Source organism: Anabrus simplex, chromosome 1, assembly GCF_040414725.1.
Source record: "Anabrus simplex isolate iqAnaSimp1 chromosome 1, ASM4041472v1, whole genome shotgun sequence".
Classification (NCBI taxonomy): domain Eukaryota; kingdom Metazoa; phylum Arthropoda; class Insecta; order Orthoptera; family Tettigoniidae; genus Anabrus; species Anabrus simplex.
The window spans coordinates 1,442,245,620-1,442,259,283 of record NC_090265.1 but is presented as its reverse complement, the minus strand read 5'-3'; the positions used below and the strand labels follow the sequence as shown (position 1 = coordinate 1,442,259,283).

Here is a 13,664-nt window from a genome sequence, read left to right as displayed (position 1 = left end):
TACTAATTACAAACCTATCGTGTACCTAACATAATGGTACTACTCGCAAATAAAGGTGACCCATGGCGTTCCCCGCGTGGTGGTACTAATTAAGAGTAGTCTCATGGTTTTAATTCAATCATCCCTCGGTCGCCCCCTTTTGTCACCTTTTACGACAGGCAGAGGATACCATGGGTGTATTCTTCGTCTGCGTCCCCCACTCACAGGGGGTTGTGTGTTTGGTCTGTGAGGGCTATTTTAATTTGCTCAAGTCCGGCGGCAAGCCGGTTAGGACTCCCCTATCCACCACCTGGTACATGCCACGTGGCAGTATCACCTCTCCCCCTCCTACGCCAGCGTAGTAGGTTCGTGGAGTGGATTGTTTTACTATTGAAAGGGCATATGGGAGTTTTCTGTTATCATCACAGTTTTATTATCTCTCTTAATTTAATTGCATTTCTATGTTCTATATAGTGTCCTTTCTTTAAAATTTTCTTACTAAATTTAATACACAAACTCTGGGCAAGAAAATATTAACCTTTTACCAAAAATTAATTCAATTAAGATTTGAATAATTTTAAACTATATTTTAATTCAATTTATTGCAATTATTTCCTGATTTTGTTCAATAATCCTATCTCTATTGGTTTAATTTACCAGAAGTACTTAAAACTACATTACTACATTTACATTTTTTTCCAGTTTCTGATTTTAGTTTTGTAATCTACCACATGATTTTATGGCTGATGAAGTCTCAAATAGAGACAAAACATGTCCCTAAATATTTTTAATATGTTTTTAATTACATAGTTCACTTGTAAAGTGATGTGTATTGATTGGATGGACCAAAACCTAGCATTGTTTCTTAGTTTTAACTGTATCAATACAGATCTACACGGTGAAGTTCGTAAACTGTACAGAAGTACTGAATTTAAACAAATTCTTTTTTCAAGATTTATCCCAAGACAATCATATACAAAGAAAAACAGATTCCACTTTAATTTATTGTACGTCAATTGAGATTTTCTTCATTATTATTTATTAACAAGAAAAATGGTAACTTAAAATTACGCGTTTATATTATGTTCTAAGAAGGAAGTCAGCTCCCAGACGAAACTATCTTTACATCGGTCTGTTTTCAGACCAACTTTGCTTTACGGGAGCGAAAGCTGAGTGGACTAAGGATATCTTATTCATAAGTTAAAAGTAACTGACATGAAAGTAGCGAGAATGATTGCTGGTACAAACAGGTGGGAACAATTGCAGAAGGGTAATCGGAATGAGGAGATAAAGGCTAATTTAGGAATGAATTCGATGGATGAAGCTGTACGCATAAACTGGCTTCGGTGGTGGGGTCATGTGAGGCGAATGGAGGAGGATAGGTTGCCTAGGAGAAAAATGAGTCTGTTATGGAGGGTAAGAGAAGTAGAGGGAGACCAAGACGACGATGGTTAGACTCAGTTTCTAACGAGTTACAGATAAGAGGTATAGAACTAAATGAGGCCACAGCACTAGTTGCAAATAGAGGATTGTGGCGACGTTTAGTATATTCACATAGGCTTGCAGACTGAACGCTGAAAGGCATAACAGTCTTTAATGATAATTAATGTAATATATTATGTTTACATTTGTCACACTTCAAAGATTAAAAAAAAAAAAATTCTTGATAAATTGTTTATTGTAAGTCCAGAAAACCACGTGATCCAGGTCCTCCGGGTTATTTACTGGGATTTTAAAGCTCGTGGTTGAATCTTTTATTTGGAAGTTGTGTTCTGGATTAGTGGTAAGTGATCTCAATCCTGTTTTTCATTTTTGTTTTCTTGTGTGATTTATGAAAAATTATTTTCCTGTATCTTGCTTGCTCTGATAATCCCTCTTGTATAAAACTGAGAAATTTTCTGGCTTGCCTTGTGTGCATTACTTTTGTCATCTGTTCTGCTAAACATTTTCCTTGGTGGGATTTCTATTATATCTGTGTGATTTTTGGGATTCTTCATTTTCCCGGTTTTATTTATTTATTTATTTGTTTAGAAGGTGGGTAGAACAGTATCGGTGAGCATAAGCAGAAAAGACTTCAGTTCTTGAAAGGTGTTTTCACTTTGTGACCACAATTTTGATAGGCTTTGTAAACAAATGAGGAAATGTTGAGTAATGAGGTATTAGAACATTGTTGGGTCTCTCTGTAATATCAATTCAATGACACACAAAATCTATTCTGAGCTTCATAATGCCATGGCCAAAAACAATTTGAAAATATTCCTGGAGCATGTGTTGTGCCCACATTTGCATAGCAGAAGTTACATTCTTCTATTATTTACTCCTAAGCATCAAACAAGGATGATCATGCTCTTCACAGTGAGAGAACTTCTTTCTGAAAGGAACGAGTTCCGTAAGAAGCTGATTTCCAAAACACGTACGGAATTGGTACAAACTGCGGCATAATATCTTCTTTCAACTGTTCAAAAACATTACACAGGTCATCACAGATATACTGATATTTTCACTTAATAATAATAATAATAATAATAATAATAATAATAATAATAATAATAATAATAATAATAATAATAATAATAATAATAATAATAATGTTATTGGCTTTACGTCCCACTAACTACTTTTTGAGTTTCTGGAGACGCCGAGGTGCCGAGATTTAGTCCTGCAGGAGTTCTTTTACATGCCAGTAAATCTACCGTCACGAGGCTGACGTATTTGAGCACCTTCACCTACCACCGGACCGAGCCAGGATCAAACCTGCCAAGCTGGGGTCTGAAGACCAGTGCCTTAACCGTCTGAGCCAATCAGCCCAGCGATATTTTCATTTAATGAGCAACTTTGGCAAAGGGACCAATTCCTGCACTTTTACACAATTGTACATTTCCTACTTCGGACAATGGATTAAAAAACCTAATCCAAATTGCACTCTTCAAGTACCGATATTTTAGTGAACATCCATCATAATTTTATGACTAGGGCCCGGATTTTTAGGTTCTTAAAAACCACTTTTAATTTTTAATAGCTCAAAATAATTTTTTAAAGTTTTTTATCCTCCTGAAATAGTTTTTCATAATTATTTCAATCATTACTAAAGTTATACTATTCATTCAAACGTTTTTGTACTTTATTGTAACCTTCACGCCTCTCTAATACAAAACTATACCACTTATTTCAAAACTAGCAAGATACCCGTGCTTCGCTATGGTATGATACTGAATTTTATAATTGAATGCTTAACGTTTTATATATAATTCTCCGAAATTCGCGATCTGACTCGTTTTCTGAGAGAATCCGCCAAAATTCATGATCTGACTCGTTTTCTGTGAGATTACGGCAAAGTTCCTCCCATTTTTCAATCTTTCTTTCCAACAATCAATTTCGTACTTCCCGGGATAGGTCCAGGTATTCCACCCAGTCAGTTGGGTCCCTAAATCTTTTCCTATAAGCATTTTAATATGGATCAAATCCTTGAGGAGATCCGGCGTGGAATCGTCTTGGGTGCCTTGGCCGTACTGAACCCACGGCCGGACTGTATTCATAGTCATTACCCGGCCAGGATCCGTTTCCAATGCGCTCCGCACATTTTGACGACAGTCCAGAACATTGTTATTATTATTATTATTATTATTATTATTATTGATGTTCAGGATTCCACAGCAAAATGCAAGACAGCTACTTGGCGGTAAATTACATCTGCTGCCATTGGCATTGCTGACTATGTGACCAGCACCATTGTCTGGCGCAGGCAAGTACATGGGATGTCTGGCGATTCGAATGATATACTTCCGTGCATTATTGACCTTATTATAGAGGTGAACAATTTCACCAACAATATCACTTCTATCGTTTATTTCAAATGTGTTTAAATTTTTATTTATATGCCAGGAGAACCTACTATAATCTAATAACGTTCTCCAAAGGAAAAGGTGGCTCTTGGAAACGAACCTAGGAAAGATATTTGAACCATGGAACCCAACGGTAAGAGGCCGATGTGCTGCCACCTGAGCCACGAAGGCTCCTAATAAGTACATTATGAACAGTAAAATCAATTGGTCTCAACTCTTTTCCACCCCGCCGCCCTTAAGTGGATCCCCCCCCCCCCCCCCGCCCAAAGGAGGCGTGTTTCTTTATGTTTAAAGGAGATTCCAAATACCAATGTTAATGTCAGTTACCTTCAGTTTTGAGATGTATCCCCATGAAAATAATTCACTTTTTTCACTCCTTTCCACAATCTCCCCCCCCCCCCCCCCAAGTGAATTTTCCGGCAAAAATACTTGTTTCTTTAAAAGTAAAGAATCTTCTAAATAGCAATTATCACAACTCTATCATCTTCAGTTTTTGAGGTATGAGTCCTCATAAAAGTAACTGAACTCCTTTTCACTCCCACCCCCCAAGAGGATTTCCTCCCATCAACGTGTTTTTCTTTGTTTTTAAAGGACATCCAAATACCAATTTTCACGTTTGTAACAACTTTAGTTTTTATTAGATGTAAGTATCCTCATACAATTCAATTAATTTTTCAATTCTTTCACCCCCCCTCCCCCCCCCATTCATTAGATTTTCCGAGAATACGTGTTTCTTTACTTTTAAAGCAGATTCCAAATACCAAATTTCACGTTTAACATCTTCAGTTTTTGAGATATCAGTAACCTGATTAAAATAATTCAACCCCGTTTTCAGTCACTTTTACCCCCACCCCCCCAGCCCGCCCAAGTTGTTTCACCGAGAACAAAAAATAAACGTTTCTTTATTTTTAATAGAGATAAAAAATACAATTTTTCACTCTTGTAACATGTTAAGTTCTTGAGATACACTGTAGAAATTCTCATTTGAAAATTTCACCCCCTTTTTAGTTCCCTTTTAGTGGATTTTCCAAAAACAAATCACCTTCGTTCCTTTACTTTTTACAGCAGATTCCAAATACTAATGTTTACGTCTGTAATATTTTACATTTCTGAGATATACTGTAGATCAAGGTAACTAGAATATAAAGTAGGCTACTCCGGCGGTTGAAGCTTCCATTGGCTGGAGCGCTCTGACGTCACGCAGTATGATCGATAGCGAGTAAGGAACACAGTCGCAGTACAGCAAGCCTGTGAATTCTCGTGCCTGTGAAGCATCTTCTCAATCTTTCATCAAATAATAGTCTGGTTTAGTCCGATTCGATAAGTAACGGCACTTCCAATAGATTTAAAAACGTGAAAATGCGTTAAATTTCGTCACATGCTGAACAGGTAGAACATCAACTATCAAATACACGACATATAATACGATAAGAAATAGAATATTGCCATGCAACTCAAAATAATTAATTTATTTCCTGATGTAAATATTTAGATTAAATGGCATAGGAAAATATGCATCATATCGACATCATTATGGAATTATATTAAATTATTAAAACGTACGTGTCAGGAGACTTAATTACTTGATGAACCAGCCCAAAGCTTAGCCTTCTTATTGGCATATTTTCTCAGTGCTAGCTCCTTACTCTTTGCATTAAAATGCCATGTAAAGGCTAGATACCTGAAGAGAATTTTAGGAGTCCCGCAGAATGCAAGATAGAGGCTAGTGTATGAGCTTACCAGGGAGACCTTCCTAATAGAGGATTTGAGATGCGAGCTCATACTTCCAGCTAGTACCAGCTTCAAACAGCTTATACAAGATCTGCATGAGAAGAAAAACAACATACCAGAGGACTTCTATGCAACATCTGCTATGCAAGACAGGACCTGGATGGAAGCCAATCATGATATGCGACACGTGACGACGAGATTGGCGATCCATGGTTTCCACCACAAGGTGTGCTGCAACAAATTATTTCACGAACCAAATGACAAATGTGTGTGTGAGTTGTGCTTGGAATTCTGTGATAGATACCATATTGTAAAATGCAGGAATAGACAGAAATCCATCGTAGCTTATAGCAAAGGAAAGTAATGTGTATGTAATGTAAATGTAATGTAATGGTATTCTGCACGGCATGTGCGCATTTTTCAATAATAATAATTAAAATGCCATATCCTAATAAATGTCCTGGTCCTTACGTAGAGACAAATTATTTTGTCATGGAATACTGGAAATTTTGACTTAATAATAGAAGTAAGAGTTTTCACTTTTTTGCATCTGGATACAGTCTTACCGTGAAACACACCAAATGAAATTTCGAACTGGGCTATATTTTTTTAAACACTCATGACGGGATATGTGAGGCCCCCTTTTGAAATAACCGAGATCCAGTAACAGGTCTCTTCTCGCACGACATTTTTGTCTCTTTCTTCGTATTTACTGTATATCGGATCACGGATACTGTATTATTTCACGAGCTTCGAAATATATTCAGAAATATAAGTTATTAGCACATAATAATATTAATGTTATTGGATTTTACGTCCCACTAACTATGTTTTTGAGCACCTTCACCACCGGACTGAGACAGGATCGAACCTGCCAAGTTGGGCTAAGAAGGCCAGCGATCTACCATTTGAGTTGTTACTCAGCCCGGCTATTAGTACATAACAATAATTATAGAAAATATGATTTTCATTCAGTCATTTATATCTGACACCTTTTTACCATACGAGCTGTAATAATGGAGATATTCAAGAGTTTATTACAAAGTGTTTCAATAACCAAGCATTGCTGACGAGGAAGTATTGTTATGCCATCACAGTAGCAAACTAACTGGCTATGATGGTTGTTGTCGTTATTGTCTTTATAATATACGAAATAATAATAATGTTATTTGTGTTACATCTCACTAACATTTATGGTTTTCTGAGACTCGAGGTGCCATAATTTTGTCCCACGGGAGTTCTTTTACGTGCCGACAATTATAGCGCCACACACGTTTCCATAATATGTTGACTGCATTTTAATCAGTACAGTGGTTCTACTTCAGATACTGACAACACGAACACTGTTCACGCAGTGAACCACTATAAAATTACTATATATCCGTGATTCGATATACAGTAAATACGTAGAAAGAGATAAAAATGTCGGTCGGTCACTTGCTTTCTTGGCTTACGCTGCGTGAACCATCAACGATAGACCCCAAGTGTAAGCGCACGAAATGTAGAGCATAGAATCCTCTACAAAAAAGTCCACGATGGCACATACCTATTTCAAACCGGCTGCCCTCTAGAAGCGATTTTATGCTACAGTCCGCGGTAAAAAATGTAACTCCTTAAAATTAAATAAATATTTCGATATTATCTTCGAGTTCCTCATCAAACTAAATTGTTTGACCTCCTCCAGTATTTTATAAGGATTACAATAACCTTGTCAGGACATTATTTGCATGAATGGTTCAGAAGTTATGACCATTTTAGACTGTAGTGGTAATACGTGTCAGCAGGACGGGCGACCGCTGTTTCATACCACACGTCATGCAGAAGGTGGACAGGGAGAGAAACAAGTGAGCGCAATGCGGGAAGAGACCCCTGTGACTGTAGATAATGTATTTCTAAAAATTCACTGCAATTTGTCACTCCTGTTTAACCCCATTAATTGGATTTTCCAAAAACAAAAAAATACGTGTTTCTTTATTTGTAAGGAGATCCCAGATACCAATTTTCAGGTCTGCAATATCTCAGTTTCTGAGACATAAGTATCCTCATTAAAGGCATTCAAACCATTTTTCTTCCTTTTTCACCCCTCCTATTGGGATTTTCAGAGAACAAAAAATACGTGTTTCTTTATTTTTAAAGGAGATTCTAAATATCAATTTTTACATCTGAAAACTTAAAAGTTTTGAGATATAGATACACTCTTTAAATCCCCCCCCCCTTTCACCCCCCAACTATTTGTATTTTCCAAAAACAAAAATTACGTGTTTCTTTATTTTTAAAGGAGATCCCAAATACCAATTTTCACGTCTATAACATCTTCAGTTTCTGAGATATAAGTATCCTCATTAAAGGCATTCAACCACTTTTTCACCTTTTTTCATCCCTCCTATTCGGATTTTCCGAAAACAAAAACGTGTTTCTTAATTTTTTAAAGGCGATTCTAAATACCAATTTTTACATCAGTACACTTTTAAAGTTTTGAGATATAGATACACTCATTTTAAAAATTCACCCTCTGCCTTTCCCCCCTCATTATTTGGATTTTCCAAAAGAAAAAAAATACATATTTCTTTATTTTTAAAGGAGATCCCAAACACCAATTTTCAGGTCTGTAATATCTTCAGTTTCTGAAACATAAGAATCCTCATTAAAGGCATTCAACCCCTTTTTCACCCCTCCTATATGGATTTTCCGAAAGAAGAAAAAAAAGGTGTTTCTTTATTTTTTAAAGGAAATTCTAAATACCAATTTTTACATCTGTAAACTTTTAAAGTTCTGAGATATAGATACACTCATTTTAAAAATTAACCCCCCTTTTCACCCCCTAAGCAATGGAATATCAAAAAATCCGCCCTTAGCGAGCACCTACATTGTAATATAAATGTATCCTCAAAATTTCATTTCTTTATGTCCAGTAGTTTTGGCTCGGCGATGATGAATCAGTCAGTCAGTCAGTCAGTCAGTCAGGACAAGTTATTTTATATTTTATATTTTAAATATGGGACAGAATGGCTTAGTGAAAGCATTTCAAACACATCATACCAACTGAAATTAAAAATAACAAAGAATAATTATACGCAAATAAAATAAAGGGTTCATGTAGGTTAAAGTTTTGTCACTTCCAATGCATCAAGAAACAAACATTTTCAGAAGCACAGAACACAGTTTTCACTAGCTGTTACATTGTACAACTAAATACATTTCCAGATTTTGCAGAGTAAAACCTTTTCTGTTATTTCTCAAAATATTCTTATAGCAGGAAAATGTTCGCTCCACACAACAAGAAGTCATTGAAGCAAACTTCATTGAAGCAATAGCTCTCTGTCCCCATGGTACCTCGTCAGTAACTTCTTCTCCCTGAAATATTGCAGACACATTCTTCATTGTTGAAAATCCAGGGTTCCGCTGTAGGATTTTAGTGAGCTTGAGTGGGCAGGCTGTACCCACTGGTCCTAGTTTTTCCTTCTTCGAAATGGAGTCCAGAACTTCTATTGCATCTTTTAATGGCAATGCTGCTGACTCAACACGCTCAATAGCTGCACGAAGATCAGCAAAGTGTGCCCTATTGAAGGTAAGTGAAACATCCTTCTTGTTCGTGAGAGCTGTTTTAGCCTTCGCTATGCAGAGTGCCTCATCGACATCAGGAGAATTTATAACATTTGTAATGTCTTCAAAGTGATTGGCATAGTATATGGCTGCATTGAGCCATGTCCCCCAAGTGATGATGGGTTCGGGAGGAAGAGGAGTTTGAGGCAACATTTCCATGAATCTGAGAATGTGGCTAGGAGCTTTAAGAAACACCTTCTTCACAGAAGAAACAATAATGTTTACTCCTGGAAAATTATTTCTAAACTCTTGAGCCAATCTGTGTAAGCAATGGGCTATGCAAGTTACATGCAGCATGTTAGGGTAGAAACTCTTCAATACTTCACCAGCTTTGATCATATATGCCGCACTGTTGCTCAAAAGAAGTAAAAACTTGTCATCCTGCTTTTCTCTTGGCCAAAGAATGCGAGAGCATCTCAGACGGTGCAAGCTATGGTGCTATGGTATAATATGAGGTTTACCAGGCTCTGTGGCACCTAATTTACCTACCACAACATTTGCGATATAACAACCACAACTATCTGTGGTCTTGTCCACCGAAAGCCACATGTAATGATCACCTATATCACATCTTATATCTTCAATAGCTTTCTCGTGCAGTTTTTCCAAGTAACTTTTTCTCTACGTGGATTCGTCTGGTATCTTACGGCAACTGATGTCCTCAAGAAATTTCTTCAACACAGGATTATGTAGTGCATTCCACGGCACGTTTGCCGAAACCAGCACTTAACATAAATGGATATTAAAATTATCCACTGTTGAAGAGCCAAGAAAACTGGAAATCAGTGACTGGTGCAATGGAAAATTGCTCCTTTTCTTGATAGTAATGTTGCTGATATGTCCTGTATATTCCTTGTGCTGGCAAAATGTGATTTTTGGTCACATGCCACCTGGAAAAATGCATAAATAAAATAATTATAGTTTATTGTAGACACAAGATATGTACTGTTTGCTCAACTTTTCATTTTATGTGGATTCTCTAGTACTATTACTCATCCGAGATTTGCATTGCAGTATTCGTCTTATGAGCTTTCAACCATAATATTTATGTTAATTTCTAATTATAATTTTCTATAAAACTTACTTTTCATTACAGTAATGAGGATTTTTCTATTGGAGGTATGTTAAATAATTCCTTAACTGCTTTTGGCAGACTTGACAAAATATAATTTTGCCATCTGTAGTAAAGCCCGGATCATTACCGATCCACTGGCGAATCAACCAATTTCGATATGACTTGCCTTTAGGCATTGCTACTTCTGAGATGCGTAAGCTTCTTAAACTGCCTTCAATAATTGATTTATAGGGAAAATAAATTTTCGTCTGTTACACAATAATGTGTATAGAGCTAAACAGTGAACAGCGCAGTAGCTGGCAGTAGTCGACCGTACACAATGAGAGATGCACTGAAGCTGGCAAGTTGGGCGGGCTTGTACCTGCTAGATACAGGTCAGTGAATGCCAGTGGGCTGCCTCCAGATTTGTGCTGTATCCTGGTGGAATAGTGTCGTATCACATTGTTTCGCTCGCACAAGTTATACTTACAAACCACTTCCAGTTCCAAACCATGAAGTAGTTTCAAAACGTCGTGAATAATTTTTAGTTTTTTAAAATCAATCATTTTCATTAATATTTAGTACTTCTGTTTCAAAATAACATAATATTGTCTTGAATAGCCCATTTAGTTTGTTTTTACGTTTCAACGTCTTATTTAGCCATTTTTAGGTTTTATAAGATTAGAGAAATTTACTCCAATGGTAATGAAATGGATAAGTTAAAATAATGCAGTTAGCTAGCAAGGAATAAAATAGTTTAAAACCTAAAAATCCAGGCCCTATTTATGACACAGTATGTACTGTTGGTGAGGACAATAAAACTGTATTTTTGGAACAAACTGATGGGCTTTGAAATAAGGGTGTCTGTAAAGGACAGAAGCATATAGTGCAAAGGGATATGATGGTATATGATCTCTTTTGAGGCAGACGGTTTATTTGCAATTCATAACAGAGCAATTAGCAAAGAAGTTCTTGGTGGACAAGCAAAATGTAAATGCTGACAGAACAAACTACAACCTTATAAAATTTCACAAGAAAATGTTTTGAGGTTCACAAAATGTAATCAAGCTAATCTTAAACAACTCTGATATGCAAGACAGACAACTTTTACCTTGTTTTAGTGTATTTCCTTTTTTTAATTTTTTCTTTCAGTATGGAATTTCATGTTTTGAAATAATTCCTTGTATTACATTGATTTTACATAACTGTATGCAGTACTTCTTCCTTCCTTGTTATTAAGTGATTTGTTTTAATATTGTTAGAACACCAATGTAAGCAGGTCTTGCTACTGGGATATCTCCTAATTGCAATGTATTTGTTAATACTTAAATAAAATAATTCACAATTGACCCATTGTGGGTGCAGGTGGTACAATACATCTACGGTACCTTCTGCCTGTTGTAAAAGGTGAATGAAAAACGGGACCCCAGGGTCTCTCAACTTGAAAGATAGGGTTGACAACTACATGATCCCAGCCAAGTCTGGTACTTCTTCCACTTACTTATGCCAAGCTCCTCACTTTCATCTTTCCTATCCAACTCCTCTTGGTCAATTCTTGTACTCTTCCAGCCCAATTGGTATTAGGTTTGCAATACCTAGGGAGTCTTTCAGTTTCACAACTTTCGTGGCACTTTATGAAGATATCAGCAAAAGAAAGGGAAGTGCCAGGAAAGTTAAAGAGAGAATATTAAAAGGTGTGTAAAACATGAGAGAACAAATGTGAAAACCTTTCCCATTGGGGATTATAAAATAACAACAGTGCACTGAAAGGTGTGTAAAACACCAGACTACAAATATGAAAACATTGGCACGCAGGCCCATGAAAATATCAAGGATTATTGCAGATCACACTCTTTCTAAAACAAATGGTAGTAGAAGCCTTTTATTTTGGACCAGTGGGTTATTAAGCATTATTTTCTGGTCACACTCTTAGACTTTGTTTTGGAGGTTACACTCGACCATGTGCGACTGCGACTTTAGCTGCCATTTTGAACGTGACAAAAACTTTGATTTGACCAACTCGCAATGATCGAGTTGAAACTTGAAGGTGCGAGTTTCAACAGCTTAAAGAGTGGGTGCCAGTTCACTTTCTCACTGATTTTAATTTTGTCTTTATTAGCAAGGAATTTCACAATGTTTTACGAATCCATAACAAGGCAGCCACAAAACAAATATGCACCACGGTACTCAATTTCACCCGATTATGCTTCTAATCCAGATGTAGGCTATCAGGCAACAAATATTCGCTACCCTTCACTGTACCACTTATCACAAAATACATTTCTGAATGGAATGTGAATACAAGCACAAACAGGATCACTGTGTTATTCAGCAATCTTGCTGCTAACTGACAAGCAAACTAAACATTCCTGAGGCTAACGGCTTGCTCCCCGAAGGTGCAAGTTATCCTTGAAGTTCAGGAATTCACGGTCTTTTCTCGTTATCACGCAACTGTGGCGAGGGCCTTCTTCCCTGAGTTGGAAATCATGTTCCTTTCACAACGGATGACAATATTTTCAGGGCTAGGACAAATGGTATTGTACTAAGCAGTAATAGCGAAAATTTGTGATGCAATAAGTGAAGTATTTTTATATAGATTTAATACGATGAGAATCGGGACTTTGTATTCACGACATGTTAACCAGGAAAACGTGTTGATGAGGAATGCACTAACAACGTTTCACTGTATATGTAAAAAAGAAGATGCATTAATTTTTTAAAGTAAAGGAACTCCTCCAATTTCTCCTTTAATTAATGTGAAAAGGAGATGGTTGCTGAGTTATACTTCCTCTTAAAACAACAAGCACCACTACCAATCACAACAGTTTCTTAGTACGTCTAGTTTACAACACCACAAAAGAACACAAACTCTCTCTCCCTCTACTTACTTGCTGATGGTACTCCAGAGCCTCAGAATACTTCCGCAGTTTTCGGCATGTATGTCCAAGGTTATTCAGTAATGCCTCCCATTTTTCAGCCAATGCAAGCTCATTGATTGAACGAACACGAGTCAAGGCTTCCTGAAAATGCCGTTCTGCAGCATGATAACTAAAACAGAAATATATATACTGTTAATCCATAATTATTCAATTGTTTCTGAAAGTGCTTTAACATTACAGTAAATTAGGATAAAAAGCCTTAGTCATAAAATAATGTATTATGATGCATATTTAAGGAAAGGGAATGGAAGGAAGGGAAATTGTAGAGAAGAGGATAGGAAGAGGGAGGTGGAAACTTCAACATAATGATTGTATTATAGTCTTAAAGACTTTAAAAGTATTGAATAGGTGGTTTTCAATAAATTGTTAACTTTTTTAATATATTGAATTTCAATATGGTCAAAATGAAAATAGTCACTTGTAATCATTGTGTTGGCATTGTCAGAAGCAACAGCTATAAAACTGAGCAAGTTAGTCATGTGGTTAGGGTCATGCAGCTGAGAGCTTGCATTTGGG

At 36.6% G+C, this 13,664-nt stretch overlaps 1 protein-coding gene across 4 annotated transcripts in view; it reads right to left on the bottom strand.

The window, feature by feature from the left end:
• Cdc16 (cell division cycle protein 16) overlaps positions 1 to 13,664 on the bottom strand; it is a 300,876-nt gene that overhangs the window by 49,361 nt on the left and 237,851 nt on the right. For all 4 annotated transcript variants that reach the window (XM_067137914.2, XM_067137918.2, XM_067137916.2 and 1 more), the window contains exon 10: positions 13,098 to 13,257. In XM_067137914.2, coding sequence (XP_066994015.2) covers positions 13,098 to 13,257 — 160 coding nt within the window. The remainder of the gene's footprint in view (positions 1 to 13,097; positions 13,258 to 13,664) is intronic.